This window comes from Leuresthes tenuis, unplaced genomic scaffold, assembly GCF_036924035.1.
Source record: "Leuresthes tenuis unplaced genomic scaffold, fLeuTen1.0.hap1 SCAF_8, whole genome shotgun sequence".
NCBI lineage: Eukaryota > Metazoa > Chordata > Actinopteri > Atheriniformes > Atherinopsidae > Leuresthes > Leuresthes tenuis.
Genome location: NW_027325362.1, coordinates 10,559,327 through 10,574,145, shown reverse-complemented (window position 1 = coordinate 10,574,145; position 14,819 = coordinate 10,559,327). Strand labels below are relative to the sequence as shown.

Here is a 14,819-nt window from a genome sequence, read left to right as displayed (position 1 = left end):
TTTAACTGCTTTAATGAATTGCCTCAATTTTTTTTTATTTATCTTTTTACCTTGGCTGGTTGTCTAAATTTTGTTTTTGCTCTGTAAAGCACTTTATGTTACACTTGCATTTGAAAGACATATACAGATAAGGTTGTGTTAACTTGAGTTGGTACAACTTGGTTTCTCAGAAGCTTAAAGAGAGCTTTTAAGAGGAAACAATATTGAAGTTTGCAAAAAGTAATCAGTTATCTGATTACTCTGTCACTTTGGAAACAAGCACTGACTTGAACTAAAACTACTCAGGAGTTCAGAGCTAGATTAACACACTTCAGTGCATGTACACAGACCTCCAACATATTTCAAAGAGGCCAATCACCTGACAATATGACCGGAGCAGTAAATGTCTAGGCCTTACAATATATTGGCAACATATTGGCACAAGAATCAGGTGATGCTGTGATAATGTGTTCAAATGGGGAGATTTGTATTTTTGGTGAGAAAGATTGATTTGCAGAGTTTCATTACTTATCTAAATGAAGGAGAAGAAAAAGTCTAGGAAAAGAGTATACCATTATTCAAGTTTGGCTTCTAATTTGGAATCCTTTAGCATAACTGTCAGCAAGTAGAGTTGTAGCTGTTCTTAGATTAAGCTTGATTTGCCTTACTTATATATCATTAACTTTTTGTAATTAATATAGAATAAATCAGAATAAAAAACAGAACAAATTACAGAATTAACGACACTTCTTATAAGACCTCGCCCAGAAGTCAGCACATTTTAAAGTTTCATTCTGTCAGTGAGATCCATTGATCAATGAATGAGATCCATCCAGTGCAAAGACAACAGTGGTCATAACTGCACTCTTTAATGGTGTCAGAAGTTAGCCTATGAACATTTCAATGTATATTGACCGACCCCACCGACTCAAAGGTAACATATTTCAGTATGGTGGAGTGTCATTGCAAAGCTTATAGTAAAATTGAAAGAAAAAAAGAATAAAAAGGTGTTAAAGACAAGCAGTGTTTTTCTGTGTCATCCCACCTAGTTTTGAGGTCAGTGCTGACTTAAAAGGAATCTTACATAAGATTTGAAAAATTGCATTGCTCATACATCATGAGTGGTATTTCAGAGTTGTAGGAGACATCCTCTATCCAACTGGTAAACTTTGGAAATGAAAGATGTTTGAATTCTTTAGTGAAGGAGAAGATGCAGATACCATTTAAGGAATTTCTAACCAGTAATTCAACTTTTTTTTGATGGAAAAAACAGACAAATACTATTCAGAGCGGACTATTTGTTTTTTTTAGCCATCTTTGAACATGACTGGAGAGGATTTTTAAGCAATTTTTCAGACAAAAATGCCAAGGACGCAGATGATTTGCAGTTTCTCTTTATCTTTTCTGATCATAAACTGAATGTCTTTGGGGATGTGAACCGTTGCTCAGACCAGCGACCGTTTTATTATTTTCTGACATTTTACAAACCAAATGATTGACAAATCAAGCAATAAAGTTTCCAGAGGAATTATCAAGTAGGAAAATAATTGATGTAGAATGAGATTTGTTATCCATGCATCATCTTAGAACCTAAAATCTATTCCTGTATGGATTTTAGTTTTTATGCCTGAGGAAATGCAAACGGCCTACTGCCATTCATCATCTTCAGTATTGAACAGATGTAAATCTCATACTGCAAAGTTGCAGCATATTCACTCTGTCAGTGCACCTCAGTGTAAAAAGGGCAACAGCAAGACAGCTCTCCCTGAAGCCTTTTTCCAAATAGATAAAGAGTCAACCCTTGACACTGGGCAATGATAGTATTTCTTGACAGCTATTACTTATGTCAGCAGAGGCCTTTAAACTGGCCAAGCCTTGACGTCAAAGCTGCTCTCTAGTGGCGGCTCTTGGGAGGATGCATGTTCTTTCTCATAAAAAAACAAAAACAAAAAACAGTTGAGTTCACAGTGTACAAGAGGATGGGATAATCAAAATAGCGAGAGATATTATCAACTGTTAAGATCTAGAAATGGGGTGCTTAGGAGCTGGTCCATCGAAGGGCACAGAGACAAACGAGACAAGCAACCATCCACTCTCACACTCACTCCTGCGTTTAATTTAGAGTCGCCAATTAACGCAACATAAGTTTTTGGGTGGTGTGTGAAGACACCAGAATAACAAAAATGTTGTTCAGCCTTTCTTGTGCAATTTTTCAATTCTTGTGCCTTTCTTTCTTGCAATTCCTGGTACACTTTGGTTATAAATTTAGATACATTTATTCACCACATAACAAGCAACATAGTAATTATTTTTCTCAGAGAGGAAGCTTATCTTTTCCCTTTCCTCCTCATAAAATCAAATTCAAAGCCAGGTTTAGAGAAATGAGAAGAAAAAGTTCTTCACTGCTAGTATTAATAGACACTTTTTAAACACCCAGGCACAAGATATTTTTCCACTGTGAAAGCGTTTATCCTTCTCGCCCACAAATTCTTAATAATATGAGAACTTCCACGACATAAACGCCAAGCTCTCCACTGTCTCGCTAGCTCAGTGAACCGCACATGCATATCAATGTAACAGTATGCTTGCTAACACCTATTCATGAAGTATTATACAAATTGGGTCTTCTAAGAAGGTGATTTCCTTTGATCATTGTATGTAATCATTGTCTCTTAAACTTTGATTCACCTTGAATTTTTTCAAAGAATACTTTCTCTTAACTCAGCACTAAAATATATCACTATTTTTTAGCGCTAAGTTTCGATTCAACACTTCCCATAAAACTAAGAAGATTTCCCAACAATCTTTATGCCTGTTGCTAACATTTCACCTCTGCAAAAACTGCAAATTGTTCCACAGAGTCTTAATTATGGATGATGGGTGAAATGTTCTTCCCTGGTGCAACATTATTTGTGATTTAAACACTTACTTTTGACAAACAGCACATTGACTTGAGTATCTTGACAAGAGCAGTTTTGAACCATAGACCAGATGCTTGACTTGCAGATTGATGGAGTGACATAAAGTGTATAGGGGAGGGAAACAGTCTGGCTATTAAACTAAGTCATTCAGAAAGCACAATGGGAGGAACCACAGCATGAAATACAACTCCCAAGCTCCCCCACTCCCTCATTTATTTCCCCTCTCCCCTTTCCACTCTCTCTCCACAGTCATCGTGGCAGTGAGGTTTCTTCACCGCACGCGAGTCATTGGCTTGGTGCCACTAGATGGTCACAAGGGAGTCGGTTGGGAGCCAGAGCTCACACCACATAATAACTGTCTGGCTGCAGCAGTTCCTCCTGTCACTCAAAGCAACTCTGGGAGTGACAGTGAGGAGAAATGGAAAGGACCGAGGCATGAGAGAACTGAAAGTGAAGATTGGGAAATCCCTGAAAAGTGCCATATTTGGTCACCAACACACACATTTCCAGAAATGAAATAAAATAAGAAAAGAAAAGAGGGGTCTATTACAAACAGACACAAAGGAACATGTCTACCTGTTTGGCCTTTGACTTGCTGATTGTGTCTGAAATTGGCTTCTTCTTCTCCTTAACAGCACTTTTTGAGAAAAGTTCCACAAATTCTTCAAAATCTACAGAAGGTTCCTCAATGTTCTCCCATACCAGGGGGTGAGTATTTCTGAAGACAGAGCAAGAGATCAATTATTTATTTTACAAATAGGAGTTAAATCTGCAGCTTTATTCTGATAAATGTATACTGAAGCCAATTTATAAGTGCTTGATATTTTTGTAAAGTAAAAATCCAAATGTTATATATATGTCAAACTCAACAGCAGTATCAAGTATCAGTATCAAGTTTCTCAGTTGCAAGTAAATCAAGTAGTCAATTTGTAAACTTTCATTCAGCTACAGTCTTCCAAGCCCTAATAAGGAAAAAAAAACCTGGTTCAAGTAAATTATCTGCAGACCGTAATGCCTGGACTGCATCTCTTTCATTTTCCACAAGGTTAGCATCTCCATTACCGTCACAGCATGTGGACGATCATTATCTTAAGTGGACAAGCTTCCTCTCAAATCTCTACTGTTCAGAGTATATCTTTGTGCAAATGATCCATATCCATCTTTACTTTGTAAAGCATATCCTTACTTTTTTGCATTCAGCTGTATGCGAGTCCAGTACAGTGGCTTCATTGGCTTGGGGGGCTCCATCATAGCCTTGGCAGGGCCAGCTTCCTGGACCATCATGGACAGCATGGGACCTGGTGGTGGTGGAGGACCAAAGCCTGGGGGCGGGGTTGGAGGAGGGGGGCCCATTCCTGGCAGAGCGGGTGGTGGGGGAGGGCCCATACCTGGCGGTGGAGGAGGTGGTGGAGGCCCAAAACCTGGTAGAGGAGGGGGTGGTGGTGGACAAGATCCTACACCAGGTAAGGGAGGAGGTGGTGGAGGCCCGAAACCTGGTAGAGGAGGGGGTGGTGGTGGTGGTGGTGGACAAGGTCCTACACCAGGTAAGGGAGGAGGTGGCGGAGGAGGGATGGCAACTCCTGGTAAAGGTGGAGGGGGCATACTCCCTGAGATTGAAAAGGGTGGGGGAGGGGGAGGTGGAGGTGGAGGAACTGGGTGGAGGCTGCTCTGTTGCTTCTGCTGGCACATGCAAACAAAGCCTACTGCAGATTTGGGGATGGAAGATGAAGCAGAGGACAACATGCTGTCAGATCCTCCGTTCAAAGGCACATCAAACTTAAACCCCTCCTCCACAGGTGAGGTCTGAACAGACACCTCCTGGCTCAACTTCTCCAATCTTCCTCCCATCATCTGTGGCATCTTGTGGTGGCTACTGCCCAGAGCTCCCATATCATCCACAGTGCTCTTTGCCGTAGAGGCCTGCTGGCCCTGCAACATAGCAATCTTAATCTGCAGGTCATCGATTGTCTTCTCTAGCTGAGGGATGAGACAGCTTTCATCCTCTGAGGACGACTGACCCGACTTCAGCCTGCTGGATTCTGTCTGTCAGTGAACCAAAAAAGAAAAAAGATTGAGTAAAAAAGGAAAAAAAAATTATGTTATATTTGAATTCAAACAATTAAGGCCAAAATGGAAAATGTAGTAAAAATTTTAAAACATCAAGTGCTTGTACATACACAAACTCTGTTAAATGTCAGACACCTTATCATTACATAAATTCATTCACAGTAAAATACCCACAACTAAGGGAGATTAGCAGCAGAGCTATGAGCTGTGGATGGGTCAAGAAAATCCAGAATGTCTAGACTTCGTTAGACCTCTGGCTCCAGACTGGTTAAAGCAGGGATGAGGGAACTCCAAGAGATTTGACCCGAGAGACAGTGAGTCTCGCTGGGCCTCGCACAGGGAGGAATTGTCTTCTTGTATACATACCCCAGTTGTGGTCACATTGTTGCATCTTTAACAATGTGTATGCTCAGTCAGGCGGGCCCTTTCTTTTATCCATTTATTTATTTTAGTTTAGAGTTCTAAAAAACAGAGAGCGCTTTTCTGTGATAATTTAACATCTCTCTCAAACCAAGTCTGACCTCTGGTGGAAAAAGAACAATTTACAGCTGAGGCATTAAAACTGACATTGGTCATTGAGTTTTACATTTAAAATCTAGATGCAAGCTTTAATGTCTGATATTTTTTAACATTTTATCTATCCATCTATCTATCTATATATATATGCTGGCTCTTCTCTTTAACTAAAACTTCAAATCCCTTTGCATAATGTTGGATATTTCGTATAAGCAAAACAGACTGCTAAGGAGGAGGAAGAAAAAAAAAATCCAAGAAAACCACTAAGTCTCAAAACCACTGGACTGTTTATGCCTATGTAATAGTTTTATTCTGTTATTTGTGCATTTAGTTTAAAATTTGAGTATTTTGTTGTAATGGTATTTTATTAAATTCTAAAAAAAAAAAGTTAATCTCAATCCAAATGCAAGAGGCAAAAATATTTAATTCAATGCTTCTTTCCTTTACATTGTAAGGATTTGTGGGAGCGTTTAATATACTGTACAGCAAACCTGAAAGTTTTTACATCCACAAGTTTTCAAAACAAGAATTTTCATGAATTTTCCACCTCTGTAGATGGGACAACATGCTTTAAAATATTCATTAATGAGTAGAGGGTGTAACCAACCTGAAAGTGCAGAGCACTGGGGGTTTTGGCTGATGAGCGATGCAAAGGGGATCTCAAACGCTGTACTCTGCCTGCAGTCCGCCCCCCATACAGTTCCCACAGGTGGGAGGACACTGGGAGGCCCACAGATGCCCAGGTGTACAGCTGCTCCTCCTGCACATAGTTTAGAAAACAAGAAAATGTAAATATAATTATAACAGTAATGGAGTCAGTTTTATACTCGACTCCGGAGTCACTCTTTTCTCCCTCCAAGGACTAGTAGCTTTTTAACATGGCGGGACGTAGCCATAATTAAAAGTTTCAAAGCAACATCAAACTTGGCTCTGCAGGAATACTAACAAAGAAAAAGCACAAGTAATACAACCACAACATTTTCCTCTTTTCAGTGAAAATGAACCATCTCAGCTGAAGACTTGTAACATTGTTTTAAAACCATTCCCCCCCAGTTGCATCATGAACTCTTATCAATCATTTCAAAATGATTTGCACCTCCATCAAGAAGTGCCAATGCTACGATACAAAACCTTAGCCTAAAAAACTCACTAAGCACTAAGCAACTAAATTATTATATATTATATTATATTATATTTCTGCAGTTCTTCTCAATCCTCCATCTTTGTTCAGATGGTGCACCTCATAACCACATGGACATTTGAATTAAAATCTCACAAAAAGGTCTCATTCTGCAGTCCCAGCGATAGATTGTTAAATGGGACTGTCAGTATCCATAGCAAATACAAATGCTGAAGTAGAGTTATTGTTTTATTGCAATGTGGTCATAGTTCAAGGATTTCTGCTTAATCTTTTATAAATACTAAATAAATACTAATATTTCATCACCATGAAGGATAAGGCTGATATCTCCTAACTTTGTCTTTTTTTTTTTTGTTCTTTTTGAGAGTAAAAATACAGACAAGAATATAATTCTGCAATCAGACTCTCATTGGGCGACAACACTGTGACAGGAAACTGTTAAACAGCTTCGATGTGATTAAAACACAGTTACAAACTTCCATTTGTGACATGCTCAGATTGTCATACATTTTTGATAACATGACTGAAGATCTCAGCTGAAGATTTGTAACAGGAAAAGTTACATTCCGATGTCATTAGGCAGGTGAGTTGTTACAGTTGGGCAATAGTCTGCATAAGTGTGAGCAGAAGCAGCTGCTTGGTGAAGAAAAGGTTCAGTTATGTTACAAAGTTGGAATACAAAATCTAACTTTAGAAAAACAAGCAGTAGTTTTTGATTTTCAGAACTGTTGCAACAATTTGCTGAGACACTTGCAGGAATTGCGGCTGGTTGCATTACAAAAGGGTTGAGTTTAACAGCAGACAATATTCTGCTAGAGAGACCACTGCTAATAAAACAGGAGAAAGCCGTCTACACGACAGCACCTTTCCTGGCAGAAAATACCATTTAAAAAAAGAAGAGACCTGTGGCAGAGAGAGGAGCTAGCTTTATTTGCAAAATTTTAACTTAATCTCTGTGATGCCTAAGAGTTAGTTTGTGCACAAATAAGGAGAAATTGCCATCAGATCTAAATGCCCTTATGTAAATAGTTGAAAATAAGCTCATTTCAGCCCTGAAATTTGGAATTAATGCTTGCAGGCTGCAGAGTATAAAAAATATGTGACTCATTTAGATAGACATGATGGTACAGAATTTATTTTAAGAACTCATACGAGACTACAGGGCACACAAATATAGTGACAGTCATTCATGATAAACTCAACTGTGCATCTAATGGTGTCAGTTGTAAAATTGTGCTCACTGTCCTTTTAGCAAACATGCACATTTTAGGCAAATATGGGTCTGGGCATATGTAAACATGTTATATAATTATTCAGAAAATGTATTAGAATAACATGGATGTATAGCTATCCTAAGAAGTCAATTTGTCTAATCTGTTCAGTATGAATATGTGGACAAATCATATCAGCATGAACGCCTACTCTTTTTCAGAGATATTTGCCCTATACTGCTCAACAAGACAAATACAAATGTTCTCCAAGTGTTTCTTTCAGTGCTCAAACTCATGTAAACTCATGTCACCATAGGCTATTCATCAGCTTAATAATGGTTTACCAAATGTTAAGGAAGGCATTTAGTGTAAAGGAATTTAATTTTATGCTGTATGTAAAACAAGGCAGACAGCATTCATACTCACTCAATCAAAATACAACTATGAAAGTGGAGACATTCATATTTAGGAAGCAAAAGGGAAGAAAGGATGAAAGATGAGAATAAAGAAAGAGAGGAGTTGTAGAGAGAGGAAATAGTAGATATGATAAGTGATTTCTTTCAAAATGGAAAGTCAATTCAAAAGGAGTGCATAAATGTTTCATATTTGTAGAGAAGCAAAGACAGACTGATGATTTATTGTACATTTTACATGTTTATTGTACGTCAAAGTAGCTACAAGATAGAGAACCTTAATAATGACATCTGCACTCTTCATGGCAGCAAAAGAGGTTATTCATGGTCAAGTTGAATAATACAGGACTTCAGGGCAAGACAGAGCAGGGACAATTCCACCCAATCCTGACATGTTCAGCTTTTTGCTGGGGAAGGGCAGCCTGAGCCCAAGGCACGTGGAGTTGTTACATAACATGGTCAGCAGATGGTCTACTCAAGCATACATTTGTGTACGTGTGTGTGCGAGATTTAGTGTCAAAGGGAGAGCCATTAATCCAGCCATGAGAGAAAAAGCCTGAACATGTACGAGTGCCTCATGCTGTCCTTTTGTATAGGAATGTGCATGGGACTTCAGCATACTCATGTTACTGTTGCATGACAGTTTGTACATCAAAACGTGGCCTATTTTGATTGTGCAGTATGCAAGCAATAACATGTGCCTGTATTTGATAGCTGTGAAACTATAATAAGCAGCTTTAGGTCTTAGATTTTCTGGTTTTGTCTTAATTTGCTCACTAATGGGCCATTGAGTGCATTAGTATGTTAATGTCTGTGCATATACATCTGAGAGGGTGTTATACTGTGTAGCTGGCATATGAATTCCTATATAAAAAGTCATAGCAAACTATCCAATAATTGTTCAGATATGGTGTGTGGGTAGAATTTGTAATAAGGAACAAACTAGTCTCAGTGTTTCACACTGTAATGACCATTTTAATTTTCTTCTCCTCTGAGACATGATCACACTAATCTATGTGAGCAAGTATGCACTCAACAGAATTAAATAGATGGATGGCCAAATGATTCAACTATATTTTTCAAAAGTTATTCTTAATGCAAAGCTACAGCACAACAAAATGATGTACAGTTGGATGACTGAGCCTCAAGGGGACTTGATAAAATGGGTCGGAGACAGGCCATGGTGAACATTGCAGGGGGATGTGATGCATGCATGATAAGGTTTGAGCAATGCATTACTGGAATGGAAAATTAAAGATTCATGAAATCAACTTTCACATAGTCTCTCTGTCTACATGCATCACTGCTCATCAGGTAACAAGATGAAATCTCTTACATGAATCACAGTAAAATGCACCAGATTACATTTGCGCAACATATTGTTCTTAGCTAAGGACTACAAACAGCTTTGCAGTTTTATTTTGTTTTTGTTACCAGCACATACTAGTTTTTTTTTGCTCACCAGCTCAAATTTTATTTTCTCACAATCTGAAACACTATGAGAAGGCAAGGTGAGCAATTATTTCCTACCAGCAATATACTTCACACATTGCTAAAAATAAGCATTTATTAATAATCAGAACTTTCACAATCAAGTTATAGCCTTTTAATATCTAAAATGTTTTCAATAAAATTGCTAATTCATATAGTTTCAGCACATAAATATGAATGCACACTGAGAATGTAAAGTATCTGCTCCAATAATTTTCTTGGGCCGAGCTAATGCAGACAAACTTACTGTGTGTCGTCACTTTTGTAAAACAATTGTGATGGCAGATGGTGAAGGGAGGCTACTTACATTAAAGACAGCTGAGACGGTGCCATCACTGTGGTGCTCTGTGGTGCTGTCAGTGAAGGGCTGCAGCAGACCGTAGACCAGCATTCTCAGACACATTTGTTTTGCTTCCTCCTCTGTAGACCCATCTCCATGATACAAACAAAGCCTGTCCAACAGAGTACGACCTGACAACAGAGTAGAAGGAGTTTGAACCCTAGAGTATATATTCTAAAAAAAATATTTAATCTTACTATAACATATTATATGTTTAAGTCGAGGAACAATAACTATAAGACACCTCATGTTAATCAGGGCACAGTTTCGCATGTTTCAGATTTAGATGTGATAATTAAACACCTACATGGGCAAACTCTGCTCACACCATTTGCACGAAGGCGATGAGATATGGTGTTAATTGTTAAAACTTTATGGTTTAAAATGTGGTTTATACTTAATGTGGGTAAAGGGCTTGTTAACTCTACATTTGAATATACAGAATCGCATTGAAAATAGTATGTTGTCCTGGTTAGCAGACTCTGGTTCTATGACGGAGTAAAAAGTAGTACATTTGAACTATGATAAATTAGTCTTTATCCCAGAGCTCCTGGGTAGGTTTGGACCTAAGACGATAAAGATATCTTGCTTCTTGAGGAGCAGCAGGATCTTAAGGGGTTGGAAAAATATTGACTGCATGACAATGTGAATTTGGAGCCTAAAGCAAAAACACAGCCAGTGTTGAAAGACAGTCTCCAAAACACTGTGCAGTTCGTTGGTAATGCTGTAGGATGAGCTTGACTTCCCCTCCCTTTTTTGTAAAGCATGTGATTCAGGGGACAACGTCACATCAATTAATAAAGCCCCATGACTTATGGGCCTGTGGATATTGATTTGAGTAGTTTAGAAGTGTTTGGAAAGCCCTAATGAATGAACATTTTGGATTATTTCCCCTCTTTTTTTTTTATTTAATCCGTGTTTGAAAGGATTCACAGTACATGATAAATTCTTCAAGCTTCAGACCAACTTAACTAGGTTTTAAGCTTTCTGTCAATGACTTCGAATATAGCTTTTGTTTTGTCAATTACAGCAAAGGTTTTGTTACTCGTTTGACAGTTGAATGTTTCATCTCCGCCTTCACACTCAACCCTAAATTGTTAGATGTGACCTGGAAAAGTAATTCAACAGATCAATATCACATGGAGGGTTAAAATAGGCTGTGAATTTGTGTTATAAAAACATGCCAAATCAGTACCTTATCCTATATAAAAGCAAAATGTGAATTTCCATGTGGCTCTAAGATGCCGTGTATTTCCAATGTTTCGCCACAATGAGTTCACCTGATGAAATTCAAATGGATCATTCCATGACTTCTTTTTGTCCTGCAGACAAACTGTCACTTGTGTTTAACATCCACAAATACCCAGTGTGAATCTGTCTGTGTGACTGCATGTGTTTATATCTGAGCCAGTGGAATCAGAGGATGGCATAACCGTTGGTGCTGCTGCAGCTTTGTCTCCCTGATGTATGAGCACAGACAGTAGACAACAGCTGAGCTCTTGAAAGGCCCCACAACACAAAGGAGGACAGAGTGGGAGAGTGCAAAGTAGCCTTTACTGATTCATCGTTGTTTTCATGAGCCATTCTTCTTCAACCTCATAACGTTAAAATTCCTGCTGTAATGATTTGTATCATACTTAGGTAATAAAAATGTTAAAAAAAAAAAGAAAAAAAGAAAAATCAGAAGCGAACATCATATGTTCAAAATGCTAATGAATAATAATTTAATATGAATTTACAATGGTGTTGAAGGTCCTCAAATAGTCACATCTGACCTACTGGGGCCTCCCAGCAAATGTAGGAATAAATTATAGACTAAATTATAAGTCTATAAATGAATTAAGATAAGCAAGATTTAAAAAGCAAGATTATTCATATTCCATGTTTACTTCATTGGCAATAAGACCGTACAAAAAATGTATTGCTCACATTAATTAGAGCAAATATGCAGGGACATAATGAATATCATTCATTTGTGTACCAGACCTCCATTATTGTCAAACTATTAGTAATACTGAGTGATGTGTTCATCATTACAAACATAGGTACAGCTGTTTCTCCATATTCCCAATGTGCAGACAGAAGTAGCTCCTCACAAGTTACCAAATACTTTGTACAACTTTTTAAATATAATTTAGGACGCTTTAATCTTTTAAATAACACAATATATGTGACCTTTTAGAGTAACATTGTCACTGGGAACCATCCAGTATAACTAGGAGGTGCTCATGTTGCTAAGTGATAACATGGTTGTTTCTAATGTTAGGCATTAATCAGGGAGGGTGTCCACAAATAAATATTCGTTTTAGAAAACCTTTTTTTTTATTATTCTGATAATATCATTAATTTGTTTCGTATGTGACTCACCAGAGAAGACATCCAGGTAGGGTGCAGTAGTTGAGGTTTTTCTTCCATAATGTGCTCTCTTGGAGCCCAAAGTCCAGTAGATTCCACCTATGTTACTCTTCTCTGAGGGTTCTGGCTCTGAGAATTTAGCCACTGAATTTTCATTTCTTCCCAGCTCATCTAGTTCTTCAGACCAGTCAGCAGAGATGCTGTGGGGCCCAGCGATAGAGCAAGACCTCTGCTTGCACCTCAGCAACCCCTCAGCTCTGCTGGATTCCAGTGACTCAACTGTGTTATCAGTTTTTCGAGGCACATTGGGACTGGTAAGTGGGGAACCAACTGGAGAGGTAAGTTGTCGTGTGGTTGTCTTAACATAAGAGGGGTGGACTGGAGGGTAGAGTTTGACAGTAGTGGGGGAGCTGGCAGATGTCCATCTAGGCTGGGAAATGGGAGTACTGTCTGCATTCAGATGGCTGATAGACATACTACTCTTCCTCCTTGTAAGGGACAAAAAGTCCCGTCTCACACTTTCCTCATCCTCCCTCTCAACAGACAGGTCCAAGCTGCTCGCGCTTTTGTGAGTCCCAATCGAGCCTGTGCCTGCAAACATGGGATCCAAATAGCCAGAAATAATTTTGTTCTGTGCAGCCTGGTTTCCTTGAGTTTGCTGTAGACGCAGAACTGGGCTCTCCAGGTCATCCTGGGGCTCCTCAGCACTCTCATATGAGGGGCTGGTGGTGGCAGTAGTGTCCTGGAAGCTGTAAGTGCTGTTAGTTTTTGGGAAGATGCTGCCACTGCTTCTCTCAGTATCAAGAGCTGAAGATGGTGGACCACTCTCAGCAGATGAATTTCTTGATATGGGTATGTCGCTGTTATCAACGCTTACGCCACCAACAGATGAGAATAATGGCCCCTTATCCAGATGACACAGTTGGGAAGCTATGACTGTCTCAGAGGTCAGCTTTCCATTTGAAGAGCTGGGCACAGCTTCCAGTACCTTTTCATTCACCACACCCTGATCTCGAATGGCTTGCTGGATATCAGAGAGCAGGTCTTCAGTTTCAGCTGCAGCCGAATGAAAACTGTACAGGTCAGCATCTGACCCAGAACTTGTCTTTCGGCCAAACTCCGCCACAGAGTGTTGACTGTCTGCGGTCAAATGGCTGAGAGCCCCCTCGACATCTGATAGCATGCCTATATCATCAGCAGACTGGCTAGCCTCTGCACCAGGCTTTAGCTCAGCTCTGCCAACAGGTCCTGATCTTGCATCTTCTAACATGTCATCCTTGGACAAACCTTTCACCTTTGATAAACTCTTCCTGATCTTCATTCCAGAAAACACAGAACCCTTCGACTCTGCCTTTGGTTTCTTCTTACCACTATGTTCTCCCCCACCTTTCTTGTTGTGGGATTTCTTAGATTGTTTGTCCACTTCTCTCTCATCAGCTTCACCATCACAGGCGACATCCCCAGTTGCTCCACCACCTCCTCCTTTCTTCGGCTTGGTTTCCTGATTTCCCATATTCCTGAGCAAGCGAACACCCTTAGCTAACAGGCCATGCTGCTGGGGTCGGGGCTGGGCATGCTGGGTATCCTCACTGGTTGCTGTTGTTAACGGTCCTATGTTAGTCAGAGTTTTCCCAGAGATAGCTAATCCCTGCTGTCTGCCCACCACAGCTAATGGCAGTTGTGAGGATGATGCTGGCTCCCCCAGCACTGCTGATGCTGAAAGGAGGAGGGGACTGGTACTGACAGCTGCAGACTCCCCTCCCCTCCCCTGCACATCCTCACTTGCTCTGTGATCCTTTCTCTCTTTTTGCCCCTCCTTCCTTTCCCCATCTGCTCTTTCAAGCTCGGGTGTCTTGCATAACGGACTGCTGATCGAGCGAGCGAGCCGCTGATGCTCAGGAGTTCGCTGCCCTGCTCCATTTTCAACTGGACATGGATTAAAATGCTGAGGACTGTGCTGCTGGTGTTCTAAAATGCACTGTTGTTGATTAAGAAGTGAGTGCTGTTGTTTATGCAGGATGTGCGTGACACTGCTCTTCCTCCTGCCTTTGAAGGTAGAAGTGAAGAAACTTTCTTTTAGGAAGGGAACTTGAGTCTCAACTGTCTTTATAGTGTGCATTATGACCACGCTGGCTTCATCCAGAAAGGAGCAGATCTGCACAGGCTGAAGAAAAGGGAGAAAGCAAAATCTTACTGACTTGTTTATTATTTATTATATTTTCAGAATAGCTGAGAGGAGGCAATATGCTAAAAATTGGAGAAACCTGCCCACTGATTTGAATAAGTAGGTAAAGTTTTGAATTTAACCTTTTATCTAGCATTTCCTTCAGTTCATACATTTTTTGTACATAAAGTGTAATCATCTCAAACTGTTTTTCATTGTTC

General features: G+C 39.6%; 1 protein-coding gene across 1 annotated transcript in view; it reads right to left on the bottom strand.

Annotated features, from left to right (window-relative positions):
* fmn2a (formin 2a) overlaps positions 1-14,553 on the bottom strand; it is a 38,858-nt gene extending 24,305 nt beyond the window's left edge. Inside the window, exons 1-5 of the mRNA XM_072391558.1 lie at positions 12,447-14,553; positions 10,047-10,210; positions 6,091-6,243; positions 4,087-4,943; positions 3,477-3,618 (exon numbers count right to left, since the gene is read on the bottom strand). Coding sequence (XP_072247659.1) covers positions 3,477-3,618; positions 4,087-4,943; positions 6,091-6,243; positions 10,047-10,210; positions 12,447-14,553 — 3,423 coding nt within the window. The remainder of the gene's footprint in view (positions 1-3,476; positions 3,619-4,086; positions 4,944-6,090; positions 6,244-10,046; positions 10,211-12,446) is intronic.
* Positions 14,554-14,819: the final 266 nt, after the last annotated feature.